Source organism: Filicampus tigris, chromosome 10 (assembly GCF_054856515.1).
Source record: "Filicampus tigris isolate MCC_2025a chromosome 10, RoL_Ftig_1.0, whole genome shotgun sequence".
Lineage (NCBI taxonomy): Eukaryota > Metazoa > Chordata > Actinopteri > Syngnathiformes > Syngnathidae > Filicampus > Filicampus tigris.
The window spans coordinates 13,668,120-13,682,586 of record NC_141226.1 but is presented as its reverse complement, the minus strand read 5'-3'; the positions used below and the strand labels follow the sequence as shown (position 1 = coordinate 13,682,586).

The following is a 14,467-nucleotide window of genomic DNA, read 5'->3' as shown; positions in this document are numbered from 1 at the left end:
ATCAATCACGCAAGTAGCATTTAACATATCTTGCACACAAACAATCAATCACAACAGAGATGTCAAGAGCGGTCCTGCTGCGGCTGAATTTGGCAACGGGTCGTCATCTTGTTCTCGTTAAGGGGGCTGTAGAGGAGGAAGAAGGGGGAGGAAGGAGGAGGAAGGCGAGCGTGGAAGGAATGAGGTCATCCCCAATTCTCGCCCGCGAGGATCTGAGGGCCAAGTGCGGCGGGTGCGGTTTGCACAGCGATAAGGAGGGCGAAACTCACAACTAATCCATGACATGTTTAAGCAACTCACTTTCCCTATTTCCCACCTCGCCTGGTTGCCATTTATTAATTGTCGTCTTGCCCGAACATGTCCCTGATAGAGGTACACAAAGGCAAGCACAGGCACAGATCCAGAACAAAATCTGAGATATACGGGGAACCCTTGCTATAAAGATGTCCCCACTTCCGCGAAAATGTTTTAATTGCGAATATTAATAGATGATAATAAACAGGGGCGCATATAACTGGTACGCAGGTACGCATGAGCAACAGAAATCACTGATGCCTAACGTCATGTGCGTCACAATACAATACAATTTTGTTTATATGGCGCATTTCACAACAGCTTCAGCTGTAACAAAGGACTTTACATACAACAAAATAGCCATAATAGAGGTGAAATCAATAAATTAACACAAAACACTATATAGAATAGACATCGGAAAACAGCCAAAAATTTGTCAGGCTCAGGTCGGATAAAAAGCCAGAGAACAGAAATGTGTCTTCAAACGGGTTTTAAAAATGGACAGAGAGGGGTCTTGCCTAACATCTAATGGTAAGTCATTCCAAAGGGAAGGACCAGCAACAGAAAAGGCTCGATCCCCTCTGAGGTTCCGCTTAATCCTCGGCACCTCCTGCAGCGCCTGGTCCGCAGGCTGCGGGAAGGTGCGTAGGAGTGGAGGAGTTCGGAGAGGTACGCCGGGGCGAGGCCATTTAATGACTTAGCAACATATAGAAGAATCTTAAATTGAACCCTTAAATGCAATGGGAGCCATTGAAGGGAGGACAGAATTGGTGTTATGTGCTCCATCTTCCGAGCTCCAGTTAGGAGGCGAGCAGCCAAATAATACAGAGTCATTGATGCCAATGGCCTTAGTATACTTTTACTTTGAAGTTGATCCGCGTGGTGGCGTAACGGCTAACTTGACTTCGTTTTCGACGTTACGGCTTTCTACCTACATCAACACAATGCCATCCCGAAATCATATTCAATCGCTAATTTAGAACGCTAACAACCCGCTAGTTAATTACGCTGTCATTGTATAATACGGCACAAGTCTCCGCCCTTAGTGGCTAGCAGCTGTTATCATTAGTGCACAGATGATAGTCCAACAGCTGTTCCTTGACTTACTTTTTTTTTTTTAATATTCTTTTTCAATATTGTGGACCTTACATTACTTTGTAATGCACTGTCCATGTTTAACGAAAGGTGCCTTGAATTGCACTTCAATGTCTTTTTCATTATGAAAAAAAATAAATAAAATTTAAAAAAAACTGTCTTCATTAACACTTTTGCACATTAAATAGTTTTAAGAAAACATTCACCTCAAAATGTCTGGCAAGATACCTTGTTATTTCATACACTGTACCACATATAAATTAAGAATGCATCCTGCCTTATATTGCGTTAAGTTGCGTTCTTGAATCCTAAACGGCCATATTAGACATTAGGAGTTTATTTATTTATTTATTTTAAGAGCACAGACAAAGTTCTATTCATCTATTTTTTTTTTTTTATCCAAAAAACGATCTGATCCGTCAGTCAAAAACCGTGACCGATCTGAACCTGAGGACTGAGCTTATGACAACCTGTAAAAATACCAATTATAACTTTCATCTTTACCTTTTTATGACGTTTTGGTCTCCGATACATAGCTACTAAAAATGTCAGAATCACATTATTTGCTCCTAAGTCACTTCATTTTGAGTACCTGTCGATATCGAGTCCCCCATCCGATACAGAGTCCCGATCCAAAACCAAATTCAGAATCAAACGTTAGCACGTCTAAACTGCCATCTAAACTCTTTTGGGTAATTACTGTGCGTCACATAGTGCTGTGCGACATGGACAAAGTTTGATAAGTAGTTTTAAAGCCTGAAATAGCCCTAGTGTTGGGTTTTTTTAGCAAATAGTTTTATGTTGTACAGAAAAAAATTGTGAATGCCAATTCTATATCTGCAAGTGTTGACTGTATGTCAGGCAGATGTCTCGGTGGCTTCAAACAGAAGAGGATCCATCAAAATGCTTCCGAGAATACAAGGTAAATCACATTTGTTCAACATGGGAATGTAACCACACACACAAGACAGGCAGGAGACGTCATGAGAAACGCCTCAGGGTTGTTTTAACCTCTTGGCCTTCCTGTCTGTCTGCTGGTCTCCCCAGCTGGGAGAACGTGACGCGACACACTATATTGAGCTTACGCAAACATGACACACTCATAAACGTCAAAATATGGATGCATACGATGCACACGTAAAGCCGTACAGGCAACAGCCATCAGATTTATCCAAAATAAACAAAGAGGGAGCAAAAATAATTTACATTGTATGCATCATGTTACTGCCGATATGTAAAGTGACAGTGTCATTTAAAACTAAAATGCAGAGAAATATCAAGAATGATGTGGAAGATTGTGTAGCAACCATATGTGAGCATCTACAGGGACCATTGTTCATTGATCATCATTTTTTTCATCATCGACAACGGCCCCAAATAATGAAAAATCATCTTTAATAGTGGCAACATGCAGCAAGACCCCACAATTGTATTAAAAACAGATTACGCCAAAATTTAATGGAATTAAATCGTTATATGTCGCAAGAATAATTTGTAATTTTTAAGACGCAAGAATAATTTGTATTTTTTAAGAACAGTATTTTTTTGGGGGGGGGGGAGTCTTTTTCAAACTTTTTGGGGTCTTTTGGGAGGAAAATGATACAATATTTAGGTTTCGATATAAGAAGGAAAAGATTAAAACTGGGGTTTGTAGGCAAAAACAAAAAAAAAATCAGTATTACGAGATTTGAGTCCAAACTTTGAGTTTTGTTTTTGTTTTGTTTTTTTTAAGAAAAAGGGAAAAAGTATTTTTATTAACATGAGCCTTTTTTTAAAAGGTTCCTTCCCCCAGAAAAAAAAAAATCATTTCTCTTTTGAGGGGAGGTCTAAATTGAGAGGAAAAAAAGTGGGATTTAAATCAAACTTGAACACACAAAAGTCTTATTTGTAACAAAGCGTAAAATAGCGTATTTTCACTTGGGTCTTTGCCGTGGAAATGATACATCTGTGGCAAAATTATTACAATGTGGAATTTGTACAATGACGACAAGCTACAGACGTGTCACATTCAAACGCTGACCGGGGTCACACATGGATGACCCCTGCGAATGCGGACACAGCTGTGCGACACACGCCTCCAAACACACACAAACAACACACACACGCTCATACAGTTCACGCAGACTTCATGTTTTGAAGTCTTGGCATGGTTGTAGGAGCGTCACCTGACACCTGGCATGTGGTCATCTGTCCGGCTCGACAAGACAACCAGGGAACGACTTTTGACAGAGAAAACGCCTCAAACAAATCCTTCGCTGACTATGCAGAGGAAGGGAGCATGACAGAAAGATCTGGAAAAAAGGATTCACTCCACTTTTCCTGGCATACTGCACACACATACTTTCAAAAAACATACAGTATGCTTGGCTTCCACAAACATGCTTGTGTGTGTGAGCTAATAAAAGAGGCGGTGGCATTCCTTCCAGACTTTAAAAAGCTCTGCCTGGCGGAATGGGCTCTGAAGATGAGTCACAGGAGCTGCCAGGAGCTTCGTGGTTGTCCCTGCGGAGGGACGTCCCGTAATGAAAGAATCTTATTGTTTTTGGATGAGATCCCAACCGAAGATAAATATTTGAGGTAGAGAAGGGATTTAAATCAGTACATGTTTGTCATTAGAGCGTTACCAGTCACCTTTTTAAAACTGACCATTAAAGTCACAGCTAACACAAAATGGAGGAGGTAGTTGTAAGTCCAAGCAGCAAATTAGTGAAAGACTTCTTACCGGTCACAGGTAACGTGTACTATTTTAGTACAAAATAGGTTCTTTGAGTACCATACTGTACTTATATGGAGTAAGGTAACAACAAACTTTTTTGTGTGATGAAAGAAGCTAGTCCAGTATTTCACTTCGTCGCTGTCCTGTGAAAAACACGCATGTCCATTTTTTTTAATGTTAAGGGGTTTCCGCAAAAAAAAAAAAAAGACAAAATTGGACTTTCCGTATTTTCCGGACTATACGTCGCTCCGGAGTACAAGTTGCACCAGCCATAAAATGCATAATACAGAAGAAAAAAACATATATAAGTCGCACTGGAGTATAAGTCGACCCTACCCTCCACCCCCTCTCGGAACCAAGTTGTCTCTGTCGCGTAACGCAAATAAATATGTCCATATAAATCAAGTTAATAAAATTGTGTGCACATCATTTCCACCGATATTCTGGAAAATACGTTACATATTTTTCACAGGACAGCAAAGGACAATTGACAAGTCTGTGTGTTGACATAATACACGATATTCTGTGAACCTTGAATGATCAGTCAGAAGAATGCTCTAAATTGGCTAGCACTCAATGGGTTCTTTTTTTTTTTTTAAGTGGCTGGCATTGAAAGCATTGCATGAGTTTAAAGCCTTTTCTTTGTCTTGTAGTTTGTGGTGTTACAAATGCAAAAACTATGAGCATATTCACAAAAAGCTGATTCTCACTTTTTGGTCAGAAACCAGTCTATTTGCTGAAACCAACCCATGTCCTACTGTTGATTAGCAAACGATTGAAAAAGATAGAAACAAAGTTTTTTTCTGGTGAAAGAATTCTACTCGTTCTTTTGATATGTTTGGTACTCATATTGTCACAGAACGCACATTTCTGTGGATCTTGAACAATCAGTCAAAATGCTTAAAACAGTTGAATTCTGCTTCAAAAAAGGCTAGCGGTGAAAAGAGTAAACTAGAAACAACACACACACTCATTCAGACAGTCTTTGCGTCACAGTCCTGGTAAGCGTGTAGCTGGTTTGCGGCACGCGACCGCAAACACCCGGGTTCCGCCTTCAGAGTGCTTTACAACATCCACGCTGCGTGCCAACACAATCAACCGCTGCTGGATTTCAACTTGGAGCACACAAGCACAAGGGATACAGCTCCAAGCATTGTACTGGAAAAGGGAAACTGTCACTAAGCTCAAAGTTAGGTCTATAGAGCTGCGGGAGTCTTTCTGCTCATCACGCTACCAGCACGCATTGTCTGACTCGTCTTACCCGGTCTTTGTCGTCCGCTACGTCGCACAGCACGTCATCCAGGTCTAAGATGCCGCCATCGCCATGCTCCAGGCGGTGCACCTGCAGCCAGTAGCTGGCGTCCTGGGAAGAAAGCATAGCGTCCTTCCTTTAAAACAATGTATTTGTTAATTAGAATTATACTGTTTTTGTACTACGTGATCCAAATCATTTCCCCGAATTCACAGCTACGTATTTATGGTCAAATCAAAGCACGAATATTTGTCATCTTCAAGCATACGAATCACAAACTAAAAATAGCAAATGTAACCTCGCTAAAATTTGAAGCGGGGTGATCCACAGACTTAACGACAGGTTGGCTGAAGCGTGGTGACTAATGTATATCAACAGAGGTCATTGAGGTCAAATATGAACGCCAGCAATCAGCCCCGAGGTGCTCGCTGCTTCTTGACAGCATCTCCGGGCAGACGGGAGAATGTGTCTGACAAAACATTTGGTACAGCATACACCTAAAACTGACAGAGGTGGAAATCTGATGCCATGCAACCACTATAGCGCACACAAGTGTAGTCAAGATAGCAACATTTGGTGTTACAGTGAAGCCCTGCTACATCGCAGTTCACCTCGCTATATCAGGTACATATACATGTTTTTAATAGATTTTTAGAGTGACTGTACAGGCAAGTCCATGCTTAAGAGTTGCACACATTTAGTGTGCCGTATTTTCGGGACTAAAAGCCACACCTTTATATAAGCCACACCCACTCTATTTTTTTCTAAATAATAAAAAAACATAAGCCACATCCTTTATATAAGCCGCACCTATCTTGAAATATTAGATGTTTACTTCATTTACAGAACAATTTTGAGCTGTAAATGTACACATGCTTGAACAGATTCTTTCCTAATAGTGCCTTTTAACACGGCAGCAACTTTGCTGATTAAAACAGAACAGAACCAAGAGAAAATAAAGTAATCATCTTCATTTCACTGCCCGCTGTCACTCCACTTTGTCAGTTAATAACGTCCACCTTTTATTGCACTACTTTCGCATACCACCTAATTCATAACCTAGTAGTGCATAGCGCCCTCGCCTGTTGAACTCCTCCACCTTCTGTCACATTCTGTTAATGGCAATTCTGTTGTATTGTATTGTAATTACGGTTAGAAGAAAAATCCACAGAATAGCCACACCTTTATATAAGACGCATGGTTCAAAACCTAGAAAAAAAAGTACCGCCTTATAGTCCGGAAAATACAGTGGTACTACATTGTTCCCAAAGAGCAAAGAGAGATAAGCCTGTACTGTAAATGTGTTGCTGCTCCGTGTGTTAACTAAGTAGTTGCCTGAAAGATTATAACTGCATTACGTCTATGATAATTTCTTTAAGCCTTCCTCATGATATGGTAGAATTTATGGAGGGAAGTGTGTTAATTTTTACATAAATTTAAAACATGATTTTGAAATTACATAAGACTTGTAAAGACATTTTAAATTTCAGAAGGAATTTGAAAACAACATTATTAGCAAAATATTTTAAAAAATCTGGTTTATTTACAAATCCAGAATTTGTTCTCATGAAACTATAAAGTTAGTCTGCATATTCTTAAACACCAAGTGTGAAGTGAACAATGGGAACAACGCCTCGCTTCCTTTCATTGATGGGTTCAAACATGTCAAATTGGGGAAGCCAAGATTTTCTCTCAAAGGCAAAATTGGCAGCCTGTGCAATCCAAATTTTACCAAACACTCTACCGGAGTTAAAACTCCTTGTATTATCATTATTATTATTATTTTGTATTTCACAATATGTTGTCCCTTTTTATGTATTTTGTGCTGAAGTGTGTACCTCTCACAAAGATGCAGTTGGCATGGGACCTTCAGGTGAGGTTGGGAGTTGAGCTGAGAAATGAAAACTACTAACAGTTGTCATGTCTTTGTTCTGTATTATTGATGCTCAATAAAAATAGCTGCCCTCACAAACGAAACAAAGGTCTTCAACGATGCTTTTTGTTTGCATTTAACAGGAATGTTTTCATTTTCAGCTGCCCTGAGTGCATTACAAATGTCTTGTGAAAATATCTCCATGTCACGCCCCCCAAAAAGGCAAAAATAATTTGTAATAAAAACATAATAGATTAATATGGCCATGGCTTACTTGTTTCAACACAAAAAATAATCATAATTTCAAATACCACTGGTATGTTTACACGTTTTAAAGTAAAAATGTGTCCAAATATGCACCTATGACAAATGGTGTAATTTAAAGAAGCCAATATGCTATAACCAAAGCTACACGCCAACTTTATCATCACTTCATCTCTTTGAAAATATTTGTGAGCCAAAGTGCTACGGTTTGGCAAAGAGACTTTAATTACACACCGTCAGCTGACGCTACTTCACCGCAACGAAACAATGCTGCAGTATGTGAAATATTGGTCAATTACACATCACGTAAATGCGACAAGAGATCACCGAACGACGCACGTTGTGAGCGTGCCTGTCGTTAAAAAGCTCGTACTTACCCAATCAAATGATCCAGTGGGCGTCTTCCTTCACCGACATGATTCTTATTAGCCACAAAACACGCCGAAGGAAAGAAATGCAAATCTATATAAGTCCTATGTGTATATATATATGTATATATATACATACAGTATATCTTTTTTTTTTTTTAATAACCACTCGGTGTCGTCGTTGACGTAACGCGATGACGCAGGAGCTCCTCCGTTGATAACTCCGAAAAAAATCGTCCCTTTATGAAACCACTTCAAAGTACAAAGCTGTGACGACGCGTACACGCATGTTACTGTGGTGTTTTTAAAGAACCACTGGAGACGGGACGACAAAACGACCGAAAAACTACCCGGTGGTACCGCCATTTTAGGCAGCAGAGAACCGCCAAGAGAAGTGACAAAATGGACGTGACGTCACACAAACGCGGCGAGGACGAGGAGGTCGCATGTCTGGAACTCGTGCACCTGTTCAACAATCTTAAATGTTTTGACACCATCTATCTCAACAACGTGCTCATCGACATGGAGGTAGGACAAGTGTTACTCATTTCATAACCATAGGTAACTATTTTAACAGTGTAAAACCAAATAAAGATGTGTTCGCAGACTTCAACTTAAAACGTTTAACAGTACAATATTTTTTTAATGTGTTTCAACTGTCAATAGTTGTAACAAACAGGTAGCATCCTTTTGTCAGGGTCGCTAGTTTCTTTTAAAGTGAAATGTCTTCTAAATTTGACACACCACAGAGAAGAGTGTCGTTGACAAACCTGACAAATTTGAATGGTTAAAATTGCCTAATACATAAAATAAGGCTTCAAAAAGGTTTTAAAAAATAAAATTAAAAAAATCAAGGCACTTACTTAGCTATGAGGCGCTGTGGGCGTGCCCACTGAATGAGCTGACACCACGCCCCAACTGTCAATCAAATACTATTATTGAGCGTTGGAAAGCATGCTACTTAATCTTGTGTCTTTCTTAAGCCTACACATAAACTACATGTTTGAGCAATGAAAATATATCCACTTCAAACTAGAATGTGTCTTACCAAGTCATTGCGGGTCTTTTCCACACCGCGACGGGCACTCTAAAGTGGCCATGCCAGTGCGAAGCCTGTCTGCATGCTGGCTATCAAGTCTGACTTAAAACACATGGAATAAATAAAAAATACTCCCCCTCCTTGCTCATCTTGCCACACCAGTGTACAAAGGAAGATGTATTTTTGGAGTGTAGGCAGTTAGCCAACTGCATGAAGCTATTGTGCTGGATAAAATGGGGATAAAGTTCTTGTTGGCGGGGAAATGGCGACTCATACTAGACTTAAGCACCCTTTTAAACAAACCCCCCAAAAAATCAGGAAGCCTAAAATAGCGAAAAATTGTTTCAGGCTATGCCTCCTCAATTGCATACAACACAATTCTATGTCCTTGCCCATTTGCAGCAATTATCTTCAAACACGCATCAAGTATTTAGAAACAAAACAACCACCAATGGAGAAACTCCCAGCTGTTAGAAAACTACAGTTTATTATCTACTTTTAAATTGAGCTCGTAGCAAACGTGAGTGACATGATCCACACGGTGACTGCACAATCTATGATCCTGGCTTTCTCACACTGATCAAAACAGTGTTACATGTTTTGCGCCTCTCCCATCTAGTAACAGTTAAGCTTCAAACCACATGTACAAGAGGGAAATAAACTCTCCACCACCTGTTATGCCAAGTGCCATTGTGAAGGAGGCTATGGTGTATTTTCATTGGAGATTTTTCTGCAGAAAGGTTTTTGAAATACTCAGTTTTTTGGGGGCTGTCATCTACCCAGACAAAAGGGTGCCAAATTTTGATAAAAACATGAAACATGTTTACCATTTTTTTGTAATTGTGAGGTTGTCGTACTTGATTTGTTAAATGCACACATTCAATTACCTTTTGATAATGGAAGTATCCCCCAAAAAGTGTACATGTACCTCTGGGGTCTGCAGACAGGTGTATTGGTGGAGCCCAGCTTTCAAAGCAAACATGTTGAAGCAGTATTGAGCTGTTATACTGCACGCAAATGGAATAAGTTGCCAACGGAAATTAAATCAGAGCCAAGTGTAAATGCTTTTAAATCCAGGTTAAAACTATCCTCCCCCCTCAATTCCTTTGATTAAGGTCTTTTCAGCATTTTTAAAATCCATTTCACTCTACGGTCTTTTAGTAATACCATGAAGCTATTTTTTATTTCTTCGTATGAGATGTACTATATAAATAAGGTTGCCTTGCCTCAATGATGACAGTGATGTTGATAACAGAAATATAAAAAGAAGCTTGTACCCTACCACATAACCATGGTTAAAATATGCCGTGCTTTGCAACCATAATATTGTGGAGCGATAGGTGGAAACTTGACATGCCGACTTGCTCTCTTTTGGCAGTTCAAAGCCTCACAGAGCATCACGGAAAGCGACATCTCAATGCTGGAGTTCCTGATGGACTTCATGGAGACCCACAACACACACCACCCCGACAACTCCGACTCGGACAGCGCTGATTCCGGCAGCGACAACTCCGTCCTGAGCAGCGGCGTAGACGAGACGGACAGTTTCGGCGATTAGTCGATGAGAAACTCAAGTTCCTTATTTAAGAACATCCAAAGACTTTTCAAAAAGGGTTTGGTCGCAGCGCACTTTCACAAAACTCAGGATCTTGACAACTTACCAACTTGAAGTTGTTAAAAATGTAAGATCAAAACATTCTGTTTACATGTCAAACACTTTTTTTAAACACACTTTTTAATTCAAGCAACTGTACCTCAAATGTGTTCCCATCGGTACACCTGGTGTTGGCAGATGTTTTCTAGCTTTCCAGGGGTGCAAAATGGCCATTTCAAACCAAAATGGTTGACTTCCTGTTCAATTGCGGGTAGGGGTCCTTAAGACTTTTTTCTCAACCTGTTCTAATAGTGTACATATGCATCCATTTTTTTTGTTGATTGGTGAAATGTGTATCACGTAATGTTTTTCTTCAAAATTTCCAGAGGGTATTTTTTTTATTTCCCCAAGAGGGCCGTCAAATTAACAGGTGGTGTTATCGGTTTAACTGTAAGGCCTTTTTAGCCAGTTGGAAGCATGAAGAAAGCCTGTGGTGTAAAAGGGGACTCAAACACAAAGTGGCGTTGTTCGCCAGAATATCGCTTTTGAATAGAAAATAAAATGCAATGTAAAAAAATTTTTTTTTTTACACTTTTCATCAGAGACTTCATGTGACAACCTTTTTTTCTTGGAGATATAAGGGAATAATATGAGATTAAGATTGAGGATTAGGAGGCGATTAGGTGGCCAGATGGAGGATTTCAAACATCCTCAAATGTAGACGAAAAAAGTAACTCATTCCAATTGTGGCAAACTGGCATTGATCCTCACAGTGGGTGAGGTGAATTAGCAACAGATTAAATAAGTAACAAGAAGCTTTACTGGCACTTTACTCAACACGTTCTTTTATTGCTTTGCTCCTCGAGTATTGTCCATATGATTTATACTAAAAAGTATACCAGGGCTCTAGACTAACTTTTTTCACTGATTGGCCTGGTGCACCCAAATTTTTAGCTGCATCACTTTAAACACCGCAGTTGACTGATAAATTAACAATCTGGTCATCACAAATATCTTTATTTGAAGCACAATTGCACAAGACAGGTAGTTTACTCCTAAGTATTGGCGCTTGAAATTCAAGTGTCAATACCACCAGTGAGACAACACGGCGGGAAAAATTGTGTGTAAAACACTACTGTATGTAGCACGCAGCATAAGAGCACAGATGTGTCCGCACCTTCTTCCACAATGCTACACTTTTTCCATTGGCTGATTTCAAGAAACTCGACTGGAACGGGGTACACTCAGTGATTTCTTTTTTTTTAATGTTTGAATCCAAATAGCTGTGTATGAAGCGCCAGCCCACCCATCAAGTGTGAAATTAAACAACAAATGAAATCTTAAGTTATCAATTTCTGAAAATGTGAGTGAGCCCCACAGTACTGTGACAGTTTTGGCACATTTTTACAAAAAGCACATTTTCTCCGTTTTCGTGGTCAGAAATCACTGTTTTTGGTGAAACCAACCAATATTCTGCCACCGATTACCAAAGAACAGAACAGAAGAAGCTACAAGCAAACGTTTTGTGGTGAAAGAGTCCACTGTCTTTTGGTAGGTTTGGTGCATTATATTGTCACAGAAAACAATATTTGGTGGCTCTTGAGTCAAAAAAAATGCTCTAAAATGGCAGGCAATTTGGAGAAATATAAATATTTTTCATGATTTTAATAGTATCAAAAGTCTCCACGAACTCGTAATAACCTTTCTGGCCAGAAGGAGTGCTTGCAGTTACAAATGTTAGAAAAGGCATCATTGCTCAAATTGGAAGCCTAGCAGACATTTTCCAAACACACTCAATTGCCGGCTTCAGGTCGTCTCCAACACGTTCAGCAAATTGAGAGTTAAAATAAACATGGGGAAAGACAAGGGTGTCCTACAGGAGACGTCACAGTGTTCACATTATAAACTCTGACAGTGGGCCCTCAGTTCTTGGGTGGCCAAACTGTGATGGTGCAATTAGTAGCTCCTCGCACTAATGATAGCAATAATAAGCGGAATGAACTGAGTAAGTCCAAAGACCTTGTTGATGGCTTAACCGTTGCCTTAAAAATGTTTATGAGGAGACCACTAAACAGTCAGCGGGTCACACAAGCCAGCTACAACACTTCTTGTATGAAGTGTTAACATAAAAGGGGCACAAAAAACGTTAGCGAAGGAGTAGCTAGGTAGCTTGCTAGCTGGTAACTTATTGTAACAGTTGGATTAAGTGTGAGTTGACTGGTCATGCCTGGAGAGTGGCACAAGGATGACAACAGAAAAGCAACTTGTGGTGTTATTGTCTCAGATGCTACGTTAGCATCAGCTAACCCATTAGCCCATATTTCAGAATAATGATTTAAGTCCCATTGACGTTTTATTAATGTCCCTTGCCATATTTCGGTTAGCTTTTTGTGGTCTTACAGTATTGTTTTGCTTTGTTTTTTGTTGTTGTTTTTTTTTTTTTACAACGGGCGCATTTAATGTTAAAGCAACACTAAGGAACTTTTCAATCTTCAAAAAATATTTTCCTAAATCTGATGAAACATCGATTTGGATCTAGTTGAATGGTCCCTTTGACCTGGCCTTAGGAGGGTCTCTATCGCTTTGACTGGCAAGAAACTTTGAGGCAGGTGACAGGCACCCTGCCACACAAAATACAAATGTGACTACAAATGTGCTGTCTGCTTTCCGGCATACGTCACTTCCCCCTTCCGTTACTAAGACGGAAGTGGACTCGAACATCTACGTGCGATCACTGTTGTCGTGGCAGAAGCTGCAAAACAATCGAAGAAACAAAAAATGTTGTCTGAGGAGACAAAAAAAACGAAAAATGGAGGCTAGCCTGATAATGTTGATAAGGATAATGATAAGGAAATGTGGTCTTCTTCAGGCAAAACATTACCGCTTTTGTCCATATGGCGTCGCCATAATCAAATACAACTGAAGGTTCTTAAGTGTTGCTTTAAATGTTTAATTTTCATAGCATTTCATTGCTTTTCAGCCTTTGCAGAGGTCGACCTGGTGCATAGTAAATTTTTTTCCTGATTCCGATTTGAATACAGAATCTCCATCAAATGAAAAGTGAAGGCCCTGTCACTAAATCCTTCATTCTGTCAATGAACCCTCCTGTTCCAACATTTAAACTCAATATTTCAACAGTTCTAAAAAACAAAAAAAACAGCACAGAAGAGGTTGGTGGGGGGCAAGGTTGGTGGTGGGCGAGGTGGCTGTGGGTGAGCGAGGAGAGTAAAACCCAAGAAAGGCTCACTGGCATGAAACAATGGCGCCATTGAGAGAAACGCTTGTATCGCACTAGAACAGGCGGACGCTTGACAGTCCAACATCTAAAAATAGTTCACAGGCACAAGGGATTAGTCCGTATTTTTACTTTTATTTATTCTACAAAAAATAGCTTGTGTGTGTCTGCGCTAGGAATATTCCTGACACAAATGATAAATGAAGGCAAAGACGGGAGGCCGTTTTTCATGAGCCGCAAACAAAACAACATCCATAATTCTGTAGGAAACAACATTCCGTGCTGACATGACGCCACGTGACGTTAAAGTGCCAATATTTTTTTCTTATAGGACATTAAAAAAAGGTTGTTTTTTTTTTGTTTGTTTTTGATTAAGTGCATTACTGGTCATTTGCAAAGTATTTCCTGTGCATCTCCCTCAGGCAAACGTTTCCTCTTAGAGCCACTTAATTGTACATCACATGCTCACATCTCATTTAAGATGGAAAGTCAAGCACACATTTACTTGAAAATATACACAAAAAGATAACGTATGTTAGCTTTGTATTTTAAATGAAAAGCTTGAAGACAATTCTGGATTGGATATGAAGAACGTTTACACTCATTTCTTTGACCAATGAGCTAGAAACATTATCAAAATATTTATTAAAAAATGTTTTGAAAGTATTTTTCCCCATACTTTCAAGGGCAGAATATAAATGTGTATTTTGTACCATATTGAGTTTCCTTGATCATGT

General features: G+C 39.6%; 2 protein-coding genes across 9 annotated transcripts in view; one reads left to right on the top strand and one right to left on the bottom strand.

The window, feature by feature from the left end:
* pard3ab (par-3 family cell polarity regulator alpha, b) overlaps positions 1–14,467 on the bottom strand; it is a 132,662-nt gene that overhangs the window by 102,453 nt on the left and 15,742 nt on the right. For all 8 annotated transcript variants that reach the window (XM_086042563.1, XM_086042567.1, XM_086042565.1 and 5 more), the window contains exon 2: positions 5,367–5,468. In XM_086042563.1, the coding sequence (XP_085898689.1) occupies positions 5,367–5,468 (102 nt within the window). The remainder of the gene's footprint in view (positions 1–5,366; positions 5,469–14,467) is intronic.
* On the top strand, positions 8,019–11,098 carry LOC147140919 (uncharacterized). Its single transcript, XM_086042587.1, has 2 exons — positions 8,019–8,390; positions 10,280–11,098. The coding sequence occupies exons 1-2, from the start codon at positions 8,265–8,267 to the stop codon at positions 10,457–10,459; spliced, it is 306 nt and encodes a 101-aa protein (XP_085898713.1). The 5' UTR covers positions 8,019–8,264; the 3' UTR covers positions 10,460–11,098.

Excerpts from the sequence above, each read along its gene's own strand:
- LOC147140919 (XM_086042587.1), top strand. The coding sequence starts at position 8,265 with ATGGACGTGACGTCACACAAACGCGGCGAGGACGAGGAGGTCGCATGT. Across the intron at positions 8,391-10,279 it reads ACGTGCTCATCGACATGGAG|TTCAAAGCCTCACAGAGCAT; the intron begins GTAGGACAAGTG and ends CTCTTTTGGCAG.